The sequence below is a fragment of the Leptopilina boulardi genome, unplaced genomic scaffold (genome assembly GCF_019393585.1).
Source record: "Leptopilina boulardi isolate dan_hultmark-lab unplaced genomic scaffold, ZJU_Lbou_2.1 LbouV2_384, whole genome shotgun sequence".
NCBI classification, from domain to species: domain Eukaryota; kingdom Metazoa; phylum Arthropoda; class Insecta; order Hymenoptera; family Figitidae; genus Leptopilina; species Leptopilina boulardi.
This window is the reverse complement of record NW_026137956.1, coordinates 882,454-901,021: the sequence shown is the minus strand read 5'-3', so window position 1 is coordinate 901,021 and position 18,568 is coordinate 882,454. Positions and strand designations below refer to the sequence as shown.

General features: G+C 29.6%; 1 protein-coding gene across 2 annotated transcripts in view; it reads left to right on the top strand.

The window, feature by feature from the left end:
• Positions 1-18,568, top strand: part of LOC127288312 (RYamide receptor-like) — a 130,138-nt gene that overhangs the window by 43,389 nt on the left and 68,181 nt on the right. For both annotated transcript variants that reach the window (XM_051315706.1, XM_051315705.1), the window contains exon 3: positions 304-446. In XM_051315706.1, coding sequence (XP_051171663.1) covers positions 304-446 — 143 coding nt within the window. The remainder of the gene's footprint in view (positions 1-303; positions 447-18,568) is intronic.

Genomic DNA, 18,568 nt, shown 5'->3' with positions numbered 1-18,568 from the left:
ATTTGGTTATGTATTCAAAGAGAATTAAACTTCCATTAGAGGGAAAAATCAAACGCAGAAATAAAGCAAATAATGAAATTATAACAAATTAATCGAAAAAAAAATATTATTTGTTTGATAGAGAAAATTTGTTTACAAAAATTTGTACTATTTATCGTGAATTAATATATTTTTAAAAATATTTTTATGAATTAAAAAAAAAAATTGTCTTTTAACAAATAAATTTTTTTTCTAATTGTAAAGTTTATTTTTAAAAAATTCAAAATTTCTTTCTAATTGTAAATTTTTTGTTTTTTATTGCAGTGTAACGAACTACTTTGTGGTGAATTTGTCGATAGCTGATCTTTTAGTAACATGCATCTGCATGCCAGTGGCTATAAGTCAAGCAGTTTCAATTTTATGGAACTTCGGAGAAATCATGTGCAAACTCTCTTTCTATCTCCAAGGTAAGCTTTATACATGTATATATATATATATATATATATATATACATTGAATCATAAATCATGACAAGCATATGAAAAGATTCGTATTTTAAATTTTTTCAATCATTTTTATATTTCTAGATCAAATCCTTTTTTACGTATAGCATAAAAAATGTTTTTATAAATTTTTTCCATTAAAAATTATCATTCTAATTTTTTTTCTTACATATGAGGAATTTACGCCATTATAATATATGTTGGAATTTACTATTTTTAATTTGACTACATTTTTTTTATCTTTTCGTACTCTACGAAAAGGAGTTCCATGATTTTTTTGAATTTTTTTACTAAACAATTTAGAAAATAGGGTAAATGCACTAATTACGGCGCGATTCGAGTAAAAACACCTTTGAAATAGAAAATTCGACATTTCTATTGTGTAAAGTCAATTTAAGACTTATTAAACTAAAAGATTATGTTATTTAGAAATTAATAAAAATTTAATAGTTTATAAAAATCGATTATTTAAACAAATATGAGAAATTAAAACTAATACCGTAAATTTCTATTACGGCGCATTTGTATCAGTTTCAGTGTATCAATTACGGTTACCAAAATTACGTGTATTTTAAAGATACTCTCTAAATCTGAATTAGTAAAAATGTTTACTAATTTGAATTAGTGACTCACTTTTTGCTTCTGAATTAGTAAGATTTTACTAATTATTAGTAACTATTACTAACAATTAGTAAAATTTAACTAATTCTAAAACAAAAAGTGAGTCACTAATTTCAATTAGTAAACATTTTTACTAATTCAGATTTAGAGAGATTTGGAGCCAATGGAAATCTTAAAAATGTTTCAATTACGGCGAGGGAAAAAATATGATCTCAAATAATTAAATTAATAATTATTTAAATCTGCATCTTTATTAGTAATTGTATTAAAAAAACATTAAAATAATTTTTTTAAATCATTTTGCAACAATTATATTAAATATAATAGTAATAATAGATATATTTTTTATGAAAGCGCCGTAATTGATGCACTCGCCGTTATTGATACACTTACCCTATGGATTTTTAAAAAATTTCAAATTTTTGAAAATTTTTTTTATATAATGGAAACTTTTTTAAAAATTTATTAATTTTATTTTTTTTTGTTTGAAAATTTGATTTTATGTAAACATTTTGAAATTCAAATAATTTTTTTTTTTTTTTTTTGATTGAAAGAAATGATTCACTTGTCTATTATCCATTAAATATGTATTTGAACCAAATAAATATTTACTAAACCTAAATATATTATTTTATCGTATCCTACATCAAATCTAAGAGTTAAATTAAAATTCGTACCCTACGGTGATCGAACCCTCGGCGCACTATCTTATCTAATACCTAACCTAAGACAGCTTTAACGATCACGGCTATCAAAACTACTTGATTATACTTTTATTCGACTGTCTATATATAGAATCTTCCAATTCATTTTGAATCAATAAAATAAAATTATTGTGTTACATAATTTTTAATTACATCAAATAATTAAATGTTTCAGTGTGAAATAATATTTATATTTAAATAAACTTATTAAATTTTGTTTCAAAAAAATATTTATTAAATTTAATTAATTATTTATTTGATCCATGATTTTTTCGAATTCTTTTCAGACAAAAATCTATTGTTAAAAAAAAAAAATTTTTCGTTGTGTTTGAAAAAATAAATTTAGATAAATTAAAAGGGTCCAATTCGTTGATATGTTGAAATCCATATATATATTCTGATTCTCGAATCATATTGATAAAATGTAAAAGGGTGAAAAAAAATTACACGTTTATATTTTCTGATCAGTCGAAGAAAATGTTTTTCTTCCTACAGATTTTCACACATACATACATACAATCTCATTTCAATCCGAGGACAGCATAAACATTTGTATTCATTTTTTCCTCATTTCGTGCGATCATGTTTTTCTTCTTCTTTTATCCACAAATACGAATGGAAACATCAATTCATTATTATTTTTTTCTAATTTACAAAAAAATAAATAAATAACAAAACAAAAATAACCCAAGGCTAAAATTCTAACCTTGTTTCCGATTTTTTATCACACATTCTGTATCATTTGTGGTTGTTGTGCAAAAAGGGGAGCGTTCCTAGCTAAATATACAGTAAGTTAAGGGAAGGGAAGTGATAACGGATCATGAGTCATGCATAAAACATAAAGCACAATTCCCATCGGTATCTTAAATAAAATAACCTGTGACCTCTCGATGCAGCTTCCGTGTTAATTTAGTTTCATGTACTTTATTTCTAAGTACAAATAAATACTATATATTGCGGTGATTCTCCGCGTAGCGTAAAATTTTGTTATTGTTATTAAAAAATTTTTTTTTTTACAATTTAACAAAAATTAAATTTTACATACTCTTTAGGCTTAGTGCTCAAGAATAAAATATCCGTGGTGGTGAACAGGACAAAATATTCATAATTTTATTCCCACTTAATGACACTGAAAAAGGCTTCACGATCACGTACTACTAATACTGATTTTTTTTGAATCAATATATCAACGATTTTCAATCTGTTTCGTATTTACGGTATCCCGTGTAGAAATCACCAACGTATGCCTAAAATGATTGTTGGACCAATATTGATCCTACCTTGGCAGCTCCTGTTTATATATTCTACACTGGTCGTAACTTGGACTTAGCTAGAACATCTAGTTAAGTGTTAGAAAATTTTTTATGAAAAAAAGTGATTGAATTTAGGATTTGTAAAATATTCTCAGATAATACTTATTTAATTAATTGATAATTATTTTTATCGTTTTAATTATTTATTAATTTTCAATAAATATTGTGAGGAACGTATCGTCAAATAATTTATTTAAAGTTTATTTTGTTTATAATAAGGAAAACATTTATTTATTTATTTTACCCTGCCGGTCGTCCCCACTCCACCAAAAACATATAGGTCCCGAGCGCCGGTTGAGATCCTCACTTCTCGAAGCGGTCTCACCGCAGCTGGACGCAGCAAGTGGTCTTACCACGGCGAAGAGGTCTTACCTCAAATAGTATCACTATATGCCCAAAACGTAAAAGTGGTTTTTCCACGCACGAAGAGGTTTAACCTCAAATAGTATCACTATATGCCCAAAACGTAAAAGTGGGTTTTCTACGCACGAAGAGGTTTAACCTCAAAACGAAAGCAGTCTTACTGCATAAAGTGGTTATACCACAAGTGGTTTTACCATACATGTTCCAAAAGCGACTTCTTCCCTCGTAACGATTGTAATGAAAGTTTAAAAATTATCGACCGAATATCGTAAATTATCTAAAGATGATAATTTACATTATTGACGGATCACATACGCCACGTAGTACACGTTCACGACCACGTGAGTCCCGAGACTCTCGGTAGTGGGGAAGGCGAGCGAGCGCGCAAGCCCAACGCGCCAGCCAATCACGGATCACTGGCTCCGGCGTAAAAGCAGAGCGCGCGGCCCGAGTTCTTCACTTCTTCCTCCATTGCGAAAGCGGTCTTACCGCTAAAGAAAGTGGTCTACACTACGTAGTATTTTTTTGAATGCGGTTTCACCGCAGATTAGATTTTTGACATAATGGTTTCATCATTAGTTAACGTGCTTTTTGAAAACGGTTTTACCGTATTTAACGTGTAAAATTCTTTTAACAGTGGTTTCACCACTATCGTAGATCCTTCCTTTTGAATGGTTTTTAACCATAATTAATGAAGTCATTTTTGAAAGCGGTTTTACCGCTATTTAAATCGTTATCTCTTTTTTTGGTGGCCATTACCACACGTAAAGTCCGAAAATAGTTTGGCGTAGAGATACGACGTTCTCTGGCGCGGATTAATCGATAGTTTTCGAGAAACTACGCCGTCGTTCATCGTTTATTTCATTTGTTAATCGCGTTCATGATCATTATGTTATTTTCTGCATTAATCGTTTGTAAATAGTAAATTTCTTGTTTTATTAATAAATACGTTAAATCTGTAATTTGTAATGTTAAATTTATTAAAAACGAACCCTGGCACGACGAGCTATAAAAATATTCTAATAACAATCATTACACGATTATCAGAATAATGATTTCTTTTACGTCGTCATTTGTTAATGTTGTTTTGTAATTCAAAAAAACGCACGATTTATCTTTTATTTTGTCAATTTCCACGTTATGTTCGATAATTATCTTTCGGTATTTGTCTACCGTTAAAATGTTAATCGAATATATTTATGTTTATATTTTTGTATTCTTTGCGTTGTGCATTTGCGAGAGTACCTTTTCGAACCGAACGAAGGCTAGTTTCGATGTTTTCATCTTTTGTTCAACTATTGTTTTGTTTAGTATTGTAATGTTAAAAACCAAATATTTTATTATTAAATATGTCATTTAAACAAATCTGTTTTAGAGTTGTATTTTTCGTTAAATTTCCAACCCAGGTACGACGAGCATCCATAATTGCAAATCTATTTCTTACAACATTCATTACAATATTTAAAGACATTTTTCCATAGTTATATTTGTTAATTTATGTAATTGTTATATATATTGCCAAATAATTAAATTTTATTTGTTTAAATAATTTATTGTTCATAATTTATAACTTTTTTAAATACACATAGACAGTAGCACAATTTTATAAATTTGTTACTTCCTCTTAGTAGTTATTAATTTAAAGGTTATAAATAAAATAAAATATAGAATTAAATTTGCAACAACTATTATGTTAAATTGTTTAAACAAATAATTGTTTCTATTTATTAACATTTTTCATAATTTTCCTAGAAAAATGCAGTGTTTTTTTCTATTTTTGCAATTTATCAAACAAATTATAAAGTTATAATAGTTATTAATTAACTTTTTTTGTAGTACACCTAGAAAGATGCAGTTTTTTCTTAATTTTGTAATTTATATCAAGTAGAATAATATAAACTTGATAAATTGTAAAATAAGGAAAAAGCTGCATCTTTCTAGGTGCACTACAAAAAAAGTTAATATATAAATAACAATAAATTGTTTAAACAATTAAACAATGCAATATTATGTTTTAAATCTATTATTTGACAACATAAAACACTTACAGTGAAAGTTCTGGATGATTTCAAGTATTTCTTGTAAAATAGAATTAAAAAAATATAGTGAAAATTTATATAGACAAATCGAATAAAAATATCTAATTAGGTTTGGTAGCCGCGGTCGTTAAAGCGTTCGTTTGGTCTCTTAGGTTATGCTTCTGGGGTTTGATTCCCGTAGGGTTCAAATTTTAATTCAACTCTCAGAGTTTAATTTAAAACTTACAGGATATTTCTTTTAGAAAGTTAGTATTAATTGTGGTTAAAATTAATTTTTTAATTATTTATTATTAAAACTGGTTCTAACTAGGCACCCAAGATAGGACCAGGCTAAAATCGCATCACAAAACATTGTATGACCAAGCTACCCACTTGGAAAGATTCCCTGGAAAGTGCCCCCTGGAGGTTCTATCAGAATTCCGCCGGAACTTCCAACGTAATTCCGTCGGAATTACATCGGAGTTCCAAAGAATTTCCGTTGTGATTCCGACGGAGTTTCGACGGAATTAGGACTCTAAAAATTTTGAAAAAAATTAATCGGAATTCCATCGGAATACCATCGGAAATTCTTTGGAATTTTGACGGAATTACGTTGGAAGTTCCGGCGGAATTCTCATAGAACCTCCAGGGGGCACTTTCCGGGGAATCTTTCCAAGTGGGTATAATGCCAAACTTGGACCTAGTTAATAATAGGGAAAAATAGATAGGACCAAGCTAGGACCAATTTTCATTTTCTACACGGGATTTATACTTGCTAAATTAATATCTCTAGTCTCTAAAATCTCTAGTTGTAAATAAATTAACTTTATTTAACAGAAAATATTAATAATTATTGAATTTATTGTAAAATATGTGAAGGCTTCACTATGACGATTCTGTGATTCCTTATGTAAAATGGGCGCTTTAAAGATGTAAAAACAATAAAATCAATCATGAAATAAGTTTATGCCGTAATGAATCTAATTGGGTGAGTTAATATTAATGCTTCGGCTAAAATATAACTAAGTTTTGTTTTGATTTTTATAAAATAATTTAGTTTTATTAAAATGCTTCCCCATGACGATTTGGCTCTTTAATTTTCATTTTAAAAATATTATATTTAATATTATAAATTAAAATGGCTGTTAATTCTACACAATCAAGCCTAATAATTTTTAATGTTTTAATTGTGTGGCTTCTAGGATTAAATAAAGTTTGTAACAATTTAATCACTATTCATATTTATTTATTTTCAAGATTGTTATTCTTACTATTATAATTTATTAAAAAGAACATTCACATTATTTATAAACAATCACTCCACATGATTTATTTAATTTAATATAATTCAAAAAAATGTATCGTCTATTACAGTAGTTATTATTCGCCCTCGTGTCGAGTACTGACGATCCTCGTTCTTTTTCTATCTAAAATTTCTTACTTAAAATATTCGCGTTTCATCGCACGTCAACGACAATTTCCGATTGTCATTTTAGTCATTCTTAACATTCTGCCCCCCTTGGACGGGCACGTTCAATAATTATCATTTATCGGAAGTGGCGAAACTAATTTCACTCCACGAGTATATATTCCGTTCTGAGTTTTGATCTTCACTACTCGAATAACTCCATCATCTCCAGGACACACCTGAATAATTCTTCCCAAACTCGACCGTAAAGGAGGTAAATTATCATCTCTTAAAATCACTATAGTTCCTTCTTTTATAATATTAGGAGAACCTGTGTGCCACTTTGATCTCACGTTGATCTCATTTAGATACTCGCGAGTCCATCGTTTCCACAGATCATTTTTTAGTTTTTGAATGTGTTGCCAATTACTTAGTCTATTTGATGGAGTTTGTGAAAAATCTAATGATGGAATCGTCATCAATGATGATCCGACCAAAAAATGACCTGGAGTCAAAACACGCATATCATTCGGGTCATTTGACATTGGTGTGAGCGGTCTTGAATTTAATATTGATTCTACTTCACACATGTATGTATACAATTCCTCGTAAGTGAAAAGAGTTTCCCCGACAGTCCTTTTCAGATGAGTCTTGAGCGACTTCACAGCTGCTTCCCATACTCCACCAAAATGTGGAGTACTTGGTGGTGAAAAATACCATTCAATGCCTTGATTTGCTAAATTGTTTTTTATTGTTTCATTATTTTCTTTTTTATTGAGCATGCTGTAAATGTCGCTCAACTCATTTTTCGCTCCTACAAAATTGAGTCCATTATCAGAATACATTCTTTTAGATTTACCTCTCCTAGCAAAAAATCTTCGCAAACATCCCAAAAACATTTCCGTTGACATATCACCCACTAATTCAACATGCACCGCTTTCGTACTCATACATATGAAAATTGCCGCGTACACTTTAATTTTTCCTCGATTTCTTAATCTTTTTTCTTTCACATAAAAAGGTCCGCAATAATCTATACCGCAATTCTCAAAAGGTCTTGACGGTGTAACTCGTACTTTTGGAAGGTTGCCCATAATGTATGATACTTCTTTAGGTTGATTTTTAAAACATTTTATGCATCTGTTTACAATTTTACGCACCGATAATCTCCCATCAATGGGCCAAAATTTTTCCCTAATTGCATATAGAGTGCCATTAACGCCTGCGTGCATATATTCTTCGTGAGTAGATCTTATTATGAGGGTAGTGATAGGATGTTTACTAGGGAGAAGGATGGGATGCTGCTGATCAAATGGCAATAACGCTTTTTTTATTCTTCCTCCAACTCTTATTAATTTTTCGTCAATAATTGGACTCAATCTCAATAATCGTGATCTTCTAGGTAAGTTATTGCCTCCATTCAACTCATGTATTTCATCTGCAAATTCCTCCTCCTGAACAAGCAAACAAATCTTATTAGTTGCAGCTCTCAACTCAGCCGAAGTCAATTCTTCCGAATCCTGCGATCTCTTTGCCACTTTATTCACGAATCTCAAACAATATGCCATCACACGAGTCAATTTTTTCCAAGATGAAAATCGACTCCATAATTGTTTCCAAGATGACTTCGGCTTTGCAATTAAAACTTTTGTTTTTCTTGATTCTGACTGATCTGGTTCTGGAATCATGTTATTTGGCCAGTGATCATCAGACATTTTTAACCATTCTGGACCACTTTTCCATAATTTATTATTTAAAAAATCCTCCGGCATTTGACCTCTGGAAACTGCATCAGCCGGGTTATCTCCTGAAGATACGTGTCTCCACATCTCAGCACTAGATGATTCATGGATCTCAGCCACTCTATTTGCTATAAAGATGTTAAACAAGTGAGGTGAAGATTTGATCCAACTCAATGCAATGGTTGAGTCTGACCAAAGCATGACTCTATCTACTCGGCAACGCAATGATTCTTTCACAATCTTTAAAAGTCTAACTAAAAGTACTGCTGCACAAAGCTCCAACCTAGGAATGGTTACTGTTTTTATTGGAGCCACTCGTGACCTTGCACACAAAAGAGTTGTTCGATGTTCCCCACCTTTGGATGATCTAGCATATATGCATGCACCAAACGCCCTCTCACTTGCATCTGCAAAACCATGAAGCTGAAACTCATCAGATCCTTGATCTCTTATTGATCTTCCTATGCTCCAGTTGTTGATCGCGCACAATTGACGCTGATATTCTTCATAATCTTCTAAGATGTCAGATGGCACTGGATCATCCCATGATGATCCAGTTTTCCACAACTCTTGCATTTTGATTTTAGCATAGGTGATTACAGGAGCAACTAATCCCAGCGGGTCATACAGCTTGGCTATTTCGGAAAGCATGATTCTTTTGGATGTTACTGGTTCTTTTCGTCCGAGTGCAACTTCAAAACACAGATTGTCTTGTTTTATATCCCACATTACTCCCAAGGTCTTTGAGTTTTTTTCCAAATCTAACTTCAATCGTGAATCTACTTTATCATCTGTGTTCCCGGTGACTTCTTGTTTATTTGACCTCCATTTACATAAATGAAGTCCCCCTCTTTCGGTCAACTGTTGTAGGTCATGTTTTAGTTCTTGAGCTTCTTCAATTGATTCAGCACCAGTTACCAGATCATCTACATAGAAATCATTTTCAAGAACTTCAGCTGCCTTTGGATGATGTGAACCTTCATCTTTGGCCAATTCCTTCAAGCATCGAATCGCTAAGAAAGGAGCTGCAGAAGTTCCGTATGTGACTGTTTTTAATTGAAATGTTTTAACAGGCTCATCCGAATTTTTCCTCCACAGAATCTTTTGAAATTTTCTATCGTCAGGGTGTATCCAAAATTGACGGTACATTTTCTCGATGTCCGCAATCAGTGCTACAGGATATTGTCGGAATCTAATCAATATGGTGATCAATCCACTTTGGATCGTAGGGCCCACCAATAGAGTTTCGTTGAGAGAGATTCCAGTATTCGTCTTCGCTGACCCGTCGAATACAACCCTTAGTTTTGTGGTGAGGCTGGTCTCTCTGATCACGGCTTGGTGTGGAAGGTAGTAACCCTCATTTGGTCCACTACTTGATTGCTCCATATGCTCAAGATCTTCGTACTCCTGCATGAACTGATTATAAGAAAGCCTCAGTTTTTCATTTTTTAACAGCCTCCTTTCCAATATGAAGAATCTTCGCATAGCTGCTTCATATGACTTCCCTAATTCCTCCTTCCGATGATTGAATGGTAAACGCACAATGTATTTACCTTCAAGGTCACGACTTTTATTCTCTACAAAGTGTTTCTCGCATCTAGCTTCTTCATTTGATAAATGAACCATTTTGACATCTTCTTCCATTTTCCAAAATTTCTCCAACTGCATTGATAATGAATCCCGAATCAAGTTACACGTTAATCTTGTCTGTTTTTGATTATTATTGTATATTGTTCCAGTCACGACCCACCCTAATTGAGTATTTTGAAGAGAAGTGTGTGGTATCGCGAGAGAAATTTTATTATTACACAACAATTCATAAAATATTTCTGCTCCTAATAATATATCTATAGCAGCTGGTATGTCAAAATGAGGGTCAGCTAACTTGATATGAGAAGGTATTTTAAACAAATGTTTATTTATAGGAATAGATGGAATATTACTTGTAATTTTTGGAAGGATTAAAAAAGAAAGTTTTGTCGCGAAATTAGAAGTTTTAGATTCAATAACAGTCTCTACCCATTCAGCACTATTTATTTCATTGCTATTGAGAACTTCAATTGAAGATTGTAATCGCTTCTTTCTAAGATTTAATTTGTTAGCCAAAGACTCAGTCATTATGTTCGGTTGAGAACCACTGTCCAATAAAACTCTACAATTATATCTTTTACCATAAACATCTAATACAACTGCCACTGCTGTTGAGAGAAGAACCATAGAAGAGTCGATAACATGACAATTTTTTAATACATTTTCCTGTGATGCATTCTTATCCCCTACATTCAAACTACTCGCATTCGATTCATTTTCTGATTCCTTGTGTAATAAAGTATGATGACGTCTATTACACACAGAACAGTTTCTTGACTTACAATTACTTATTAGATGATTTTTATTTAAACAATTATAACACAAGCCTTTTTTCTTTGCTGTTTGAATTCTGTCACCAGTAGTCATTTCTTGAAATGTAGGACATTTTTGAATAAAATGATTTCCATTACATAAACTACAATTATAATTATTTTGTGTGTTTAATAAAGACTTACTCGTACTTTTCTTTTCATAATTTCCCTGTAATTTATTATTTGATTTTGACATATGTTTATGTTCACTGGTGACAGGATTCATTGATTCTAACACTTGACATTTTTCCTGAATGAAATTAGTCATCTCATTAAACGTAGGCATTGTGTTCCCCTTAACTGACCGTTCCCACTCTCTTCTGGTATCTTTGTCTAGTTTTGAAGCGATAAGATATATCAGCGGGGTATCCCACTTTTCCACCGGCTGACCCAAGACTGTTAACGCGCGAGTGTGTCTCAAAATTGAATCAAGCATATTACGAAGACACGATGGCGATTCCTTATTCGGACTTGTTAAATCAAACAGAGCTGTCATATGGCTCTGGATTATAATTCTTTTATTATTAAATCGATCTTCTAATAATTTCCACGCTTCATCATAACTCGACTCTGATATTGCAATATTTTCAACAACGCGAGCGGCACCATCCCTCAAATAAGATTTCAAATACCGAAACTTTTGTACCTTCGGTATAGTTGAATCGTCATGAATAATAGCCACAAACGTGTCGCGAAAACCCAACCACTCTTCATATCCCCCAGAGAAAGTGGGAAGGTCTAGCTTAGGAAGTGGAAAATGCGTGCGCACTGTACTTAATTCATTAGAATTTCTCGATGATATTATATCTCTCAAACCTGCAATCTCGGCATCTCGACGAGAACTCAACTCAGCTTCTAACAACGCTATACGATTTCGTTGTCGATCTATTTCGTTATTCTCCAATAATATATCGCGATTTTGGAAATTGCGATCTTTCAAAATTTGCTTTGCTAACGCTACATATTTAAAATAATTTTCATCAAATTCCGCTCTATCTTGTTCACGATTTATTCCCGGAGCCAATATTTCTAATGTTAGTTGAGCTCTGTCAAATTCCTTTTCCACTTCCTCGATTTTACTTAAGCGAACTTGAATTTCCTCGACACTAATTTCAATATTTGTTTGACATTTTTCTATAAAAGTTTTAAATTTTGTTAATTTACTTTTACAATTAGTTCTATTTTGTCGAGCAACTTCAAGTTCACGTGTTTCTGCCATTGTTATTAAACTAATAATATTTTCAAATAAACCTAATTAAGAATCGAACAATAGTTAGATACAATAATAACGCAAAACAATAGGCTCACGTATTGATGAGATACCATGAAGACAATTGATCAGCAGACAAGGCGACTATATTCCACTCAAATCGACGATTTATTTTCCAAGCGTTCCAGAGTTTTCTTCAAATATTTCAAATCCTCAATATAAATGAGACCTCAGCAATTTGAAAATGCAACCACCAATTCCAGATAGATCTGCCCGATTATGGCCCTCACGTAATTTGGTTACACTCTAATTCGATCACAATATAAATTTCTATTCACAGTTAATTTCAGTTTTCTTTTATAAAACCGAACCAAAGTTTGAGCACTCGACACTTTTTCACTACACAGTTTATGCGAATAATCCGGCTCGAAGGACCAAAATGTTAATTCTACACAATCAAGCCTAATAATTTTTAATGTTTTAATTGTGTGGCTTCTAGGATTAAATAAAGTTTGTAACAATTTAATCACTATTCATATTTATTTATTTTCAAGATTGTTATTCTTACTATTATAATTTATTAAAAAGAACATTCACATTATTTATAAACAATCACTCCACATGATTTATTTAATTTAATATAATTCAAAAAAATGTATCGTCTATTACAGTAGTTATTATTCGCCCTCGTGTCGAGTACTGACGATCCTCGTTCTTTTTCTATCTAAAATTTCTTACTTAAAATATTCGCGTTTCATCGCACGTCAACGACAATTTCCGATTGTCATTTTAGTCATTCTTAACAATGGCTATAGGCTTTTGTTTGTTAGCATTAAAATTATCTTTTCACGTTGAATTTATTACAATATGTGTAATTTATTTTGTAAAAAAACAAGGGTCATGAAATTGTATGTTTCGTGGAAAATCACCCATACATAAAATCTCTAGTTGTAAATAATTTAAATTTATATATTTCTTGGCTTACACGTACATATTTTATATTGTATTAACATTTTAAGAGAGATATAAAAATGTTATAACACAGCCATAAATATAAAATGAAATGATTTTAATTTTGTTTATATTTTATGCTCTAAATATTTGAATAAAATTCTTTTAAGCAAATAATCGTCTACTTGACTATTAATTATTATCAAATAAGATGCATGAATAATTTCTATAAAAATCAAATTCTTAGAATTTTCATTTAATATAGAATTTCATTAGATATAATTCTCATTGAGCCGAATTTGATTTGTTTAAATTATTATTTTGCAGAATTTTTATCAAATCAGTTTTCTATATTAAAGAATTTTCATTAAACCGATTTTCTACATTTTTATATAGGTAACCAAAAGCTCATTTAACAGAATTTCTAATTGATAGAATTTTCATTTGTCCGAAACTGCAATAATTGACCTAACAAACAATCGACAAAAAGATTTCGGCGCGATTTTTAAAATCAACCAGTCAAAAATCATCCATAAAATTGTGATTGGTTGATTTTAAAAATAACGCCGAAATCTTTCTGTCGATTGTTTATTAGGTCAATTTCAATTTCAGACAAATGAAAATTCTATCAATTAGAAATTCTGTTAAATTAGTTTTTGGTTAAGTATAAATTCTGCAGTATGAAAAATCAGTTATATGGAAATTTTATCAAATAGTAATTCGAACAAATAAAAATTCATCTTAAAAAAAATTCTATGCAATGAAATTTTACTTAATAAAAATTCATTAAAATCGTTATTATATTAAATGAAAATTTCTAATAAATAAAAATTGGAACAATTGATTTTTAATATTTATTCATCCGTCTCTATAGTAAATATTTATTTGTATTAAATAATTATTGTTTAATAGTTAATTAAATGGTATTTGTTTTAAATATAGAAATATTTATATTGATTCAAATAAAAAGTATTTGTTTCAAGTAATTATTTATGTGATAATAGTCAAGTAATCGATTATTTAAATAAAACAAATTTTTTTTTCAGTGATAAATTTATATTTATTTTTTCTTTTCACTAATAAAATTAACTCTAACTCTCATCGATTCTTCAAGGATTTATTATTTTATTCTTAATTATGACTAATGAATTTATTACTCTATATTTTTTTTTAATCATTTAGTCTCAATTAATGAATTTCGTTTATATTTTTTTCAAATAACTGTTCAACCTGATTTTAACGTTTCACTAAATCTTTATATATATATTAGGATTATCAGTGAACTGAAGTGAACGTTTCGCAGAAAACTCATTTACGAAATAAAGATAAATCTATTTTTGACTTACCATCTGAAAATTTAATTTTTCGCTCTAGACTTTTTTTTAAGAAAAGAAAATAAATAATTACGAACATTATATTTGATTGTTAACAAAAAAAAAATTAAACAGCTAATTTCAATTTTTCGATAGATAGACGTCTTTCTATATTTCAAATTTATTATATTATTAATTTTTAATTTTTTATACTCGTTTCTGCATATAAGAATATAAAATAGGTTGAAATTTGATTACTTTTCTTTCAAAGTTTATCTCAATTTTATTGCTTATTAGGTAAAGTTTTGATTTAAAAGATTCCCTTTTTCTGTTGCGTATAAAGTAAATTAATAAAAAAAAAAAAAATAAATAAAAACTTTCAATCAAAAACAACAACTTTTTTTTATTGCATTAACAAGTCGCATTTTTCATGAAATGAAACAAACTTCATAAAAATAAAACTTTAAACTCTTATTTTTAGAATGTACATTGATTTATAACAATGCTTGTGAACTACAGTTATTTACATTTTTTTTTATTATAATAATTAGATAACAATAAAACAATTTATTTTAAAAGAAATTTACTTTTTTGCGTTTTTTTAAAAAAAACAATATTGACAGAGATATTTGTTTCGAATTAAATTATTGGAAAAATGGTTTGTTAGAAAAGCATAACTTTAAATTCTGAATTAAAATTAAACGTATATAAACTTTCAACAATAAAAGCACTTGAAAGTAATTTGAAACTTTAGATATTCCAGTTTACAAGAAGAGCATTACAGAAATTCTACACTATTCTACATGTTTCGTGAGTGGAATCTAGAATTTCTTTTTCATTTAAACAGGGCATGCTGGGTAAAAAACAATTACTGTTCATTGTCGCAATTGATCACTATTCGATACAACAACATTTAGTTGAAAAAAAAACTACAGCTTTTTATTACAATGTACACAGTAAAAAGAAAATCTTATTTTCAGATGAGTCTTAAAATCAGCGATAGTAGCTTTAATGGAAATTGCATTGCGGAAATTCAGCAAAGCTGCCTTAAAAATGTTGCCTCTTAAAATAAGACTTTATTTTTTTTATTATTGTTTAAACAAATAATTGTTGCTATTTATTAACTTTTTTCATAATGTTCCAAGAAAATTGCATTTTGTTCCTAATTTTGCAACTTAACAAGCATAATATAATATCAAAATTTGAAAAAACTGCATTTTTCTAGCTGCAATACAAAAAAAAGTTAATAAATAACAACAATAAATTGTTTAAACAAATAAAAAATGCAATATAATATGCAATTTAGGCAAAACTTTAGAAGATATGACAATGTCAATTTGGTCTGACCCACCCTAGGTGGGTATCTTGTCAGACGAAAGTTAAAGAATTTTATTAGATATAATTATATTTCAGATGAATTTTAATTTTTCGAATTAGTTTTTAAAAGAATTTTCATTTAAACAAATTTTTACTTAAGAGAATTCTTATGTATAGAATTTTTAAAACACCGAATTTTAATGTGTCCGAAATAACAAATGACCGAACAAACAATCGACAGAAATAATTTGGCGCGATTTTTAAAATTCACCAATCACGATATCTTTGACTATTTCTGATTGGCTAATTTTAAAAATAGCGCCAAAATATTTCCGTTCAGTGTATATTCGGTCATTTAGAATTCCGGACAAATAAAAATTCGATGTTTTAAGAATTTTGTACAATAGAAATTCTATATCGTCACCTTAATCTGAAAAACCTCGTAACTCCAATTTTGGACAAAATTTACTTTTTTGTATTATTCGATTCTTTACACATAAACAAATATGCATTTTAAATTGTACGACTTCTAAGAAATAAATATATAGTTTAAAAATTCTACCCAGCAAACCTCATAACTCTACTGCGAAAAAGTTTTAATAGCAAATCTCGTAACTCCATCTATAATTTTTCAAGATGACGGAAAACTTTTAAAATTGAAGAAACTGATGTTAGCAAAAAAATAACAAACTGTTATAATGTCTTAAATGTTGAAAATTATAAATCTTTATTTAAAATTTATATGATCATGAGTCATGACTAACATTTACATACGAAGTAGAAATGTTCATTGTGCCATATGGGTATATAATTAAAATAAAATTAATTTAAATAAATAATTGTTTATATAATTTGAGTAAAGTTTTTATTCTTTTAATTCACTAATTTCATAAAGATAAAAAGTTTTTAACTTTCCTTTAAAATTTAAGAATTTTAGTTTTGAGGTTATGTCATTAGTATAAAGTAACTATATATTGAGAATAGCAAATAAATTATAATTTCTAAGTAATAAAGTATTTACCTCGTAACTCCTAAAATTAAAAGAATAAGCAGTTGTAAAAAGAGTAAAGATTAAGATTTTCATATATAAATATGCAAAAGGAGTCTTTTAATATCTAATGAAATTGATACATTTGCCTAAATACACTATTTATTGTTTATAAACAGTGTTTTTGCTCTTCTGTAAAGTTGCATGAAATGGAGTAACCAGGTTTGCCGATTAAGGTGACGATATATCTTCCTATATTACAAAAAGATATCGCCGCCGCCCGCTGTTTCAAGAATTCTTGACCTAGGAGGGGGGAGTCCCCCTCCTAAATTTTGAGGTTATGTTCGTTTCAAGTCTCTGAATATAGCCGCAAGTCCCCCCTCCCTCCTCTCATTTCCCCTCCTCCGCCAAAATGGCCTAAATTTTAAGGTTATGTTCGTTTCAAGACTCTGAATATAGCCGCAAGTCCCCTCCCCTCCCCCGCCAGAAATGACCTAAATTTTGAGGTTATGTTCGTTTCAAGGCTCTGAATATAGCCGCAAGTCCCCCCTCCCTCCTCTCATTTCCCCTCCTCCGCCAAAAATGACCTAAATTTTGAGGTTATGTGTGTTTTAAGACCCTAATAAAGCAGTAAGTCCTTCTCCCTTCCCTCATCTCTCTCTGTATTTCCCGCCAAAAATGACATAAATTTTAAGGTTATGTAAATTTCAAGACTTTCAATATAGCCGCAAGTGGAGGTGGAGTTCCCGCCAAAAATGACTTGAATTTAAAGGTTATGTTCGTTTCAAGACTTTTTAATAATTTATTGGTTTTTAGGCAATTTCATTGAAATTATTTTTAAAAATAATTTCTTTATGTCGATTTTAATTAATTTAATTATTTATTTATTATTAATTTAATTAATTTAATAATTTTAATTTTAATAATATTTATTCAGATTTCAATGAATTTGTAATAATAATTCTTTGAAATAGGTGGTTCATTTGGAAAAATAAGATCAATGGAAAATTAAAAAAAAATGATTAAAACAGGGGGGTTGGCGCGCGAAGCGCGCAGGGGGTCGTAGCCCCTCTAGTATATAAGAATTATGTTAAGTAAAAATTCGTTTAAAAGGAAATTCTGCCGAGTACTAATTCAAAAATTCGTCTGAAAAAAATTATAAATAAATTTTTTTAAAATAAAAATTCTAACTAATAATTTTTATGGGATAATCATGCGCCTCAGATTACTTAAAAATCGTCATCAACTATATATTATCAATTAATTTTTTTATAACACAACAATGATATTTAGTTTGATTCTTAAAGACGGTTATCAACAATATTTATTTTGTGACTTTTATTTGCCAATAAATTTCACTAAAAGTTGAAAACTTTTATACATAAAATAGAAAAATGTGCTTTCTAATTGACTATATATGCGTGTACCCATATTGTGTTATTCCCTTAGTGGTATTTGTAATGGAATTTTCGATGAAAATAAAAACTCATTTAGGTATTTTTTTTAAACTACTATAAATCTTAATTAAGAAAATTAAGTTTCAAAAATTTTACGACAAGAGAAAATATGATACCTATATATGAAAAAAAAGGAATGCGTGCATGACGTAACTGGCGCGACGTGATGTTGCACAGAAAAAGTCAGAGAAAAAATTACACGGTAGAAATAGCTTTAAGAGAAATGAAATAATTCGTTTTAATTAAATTATTTCTTATAATCCGCAAATAAAAAAATGC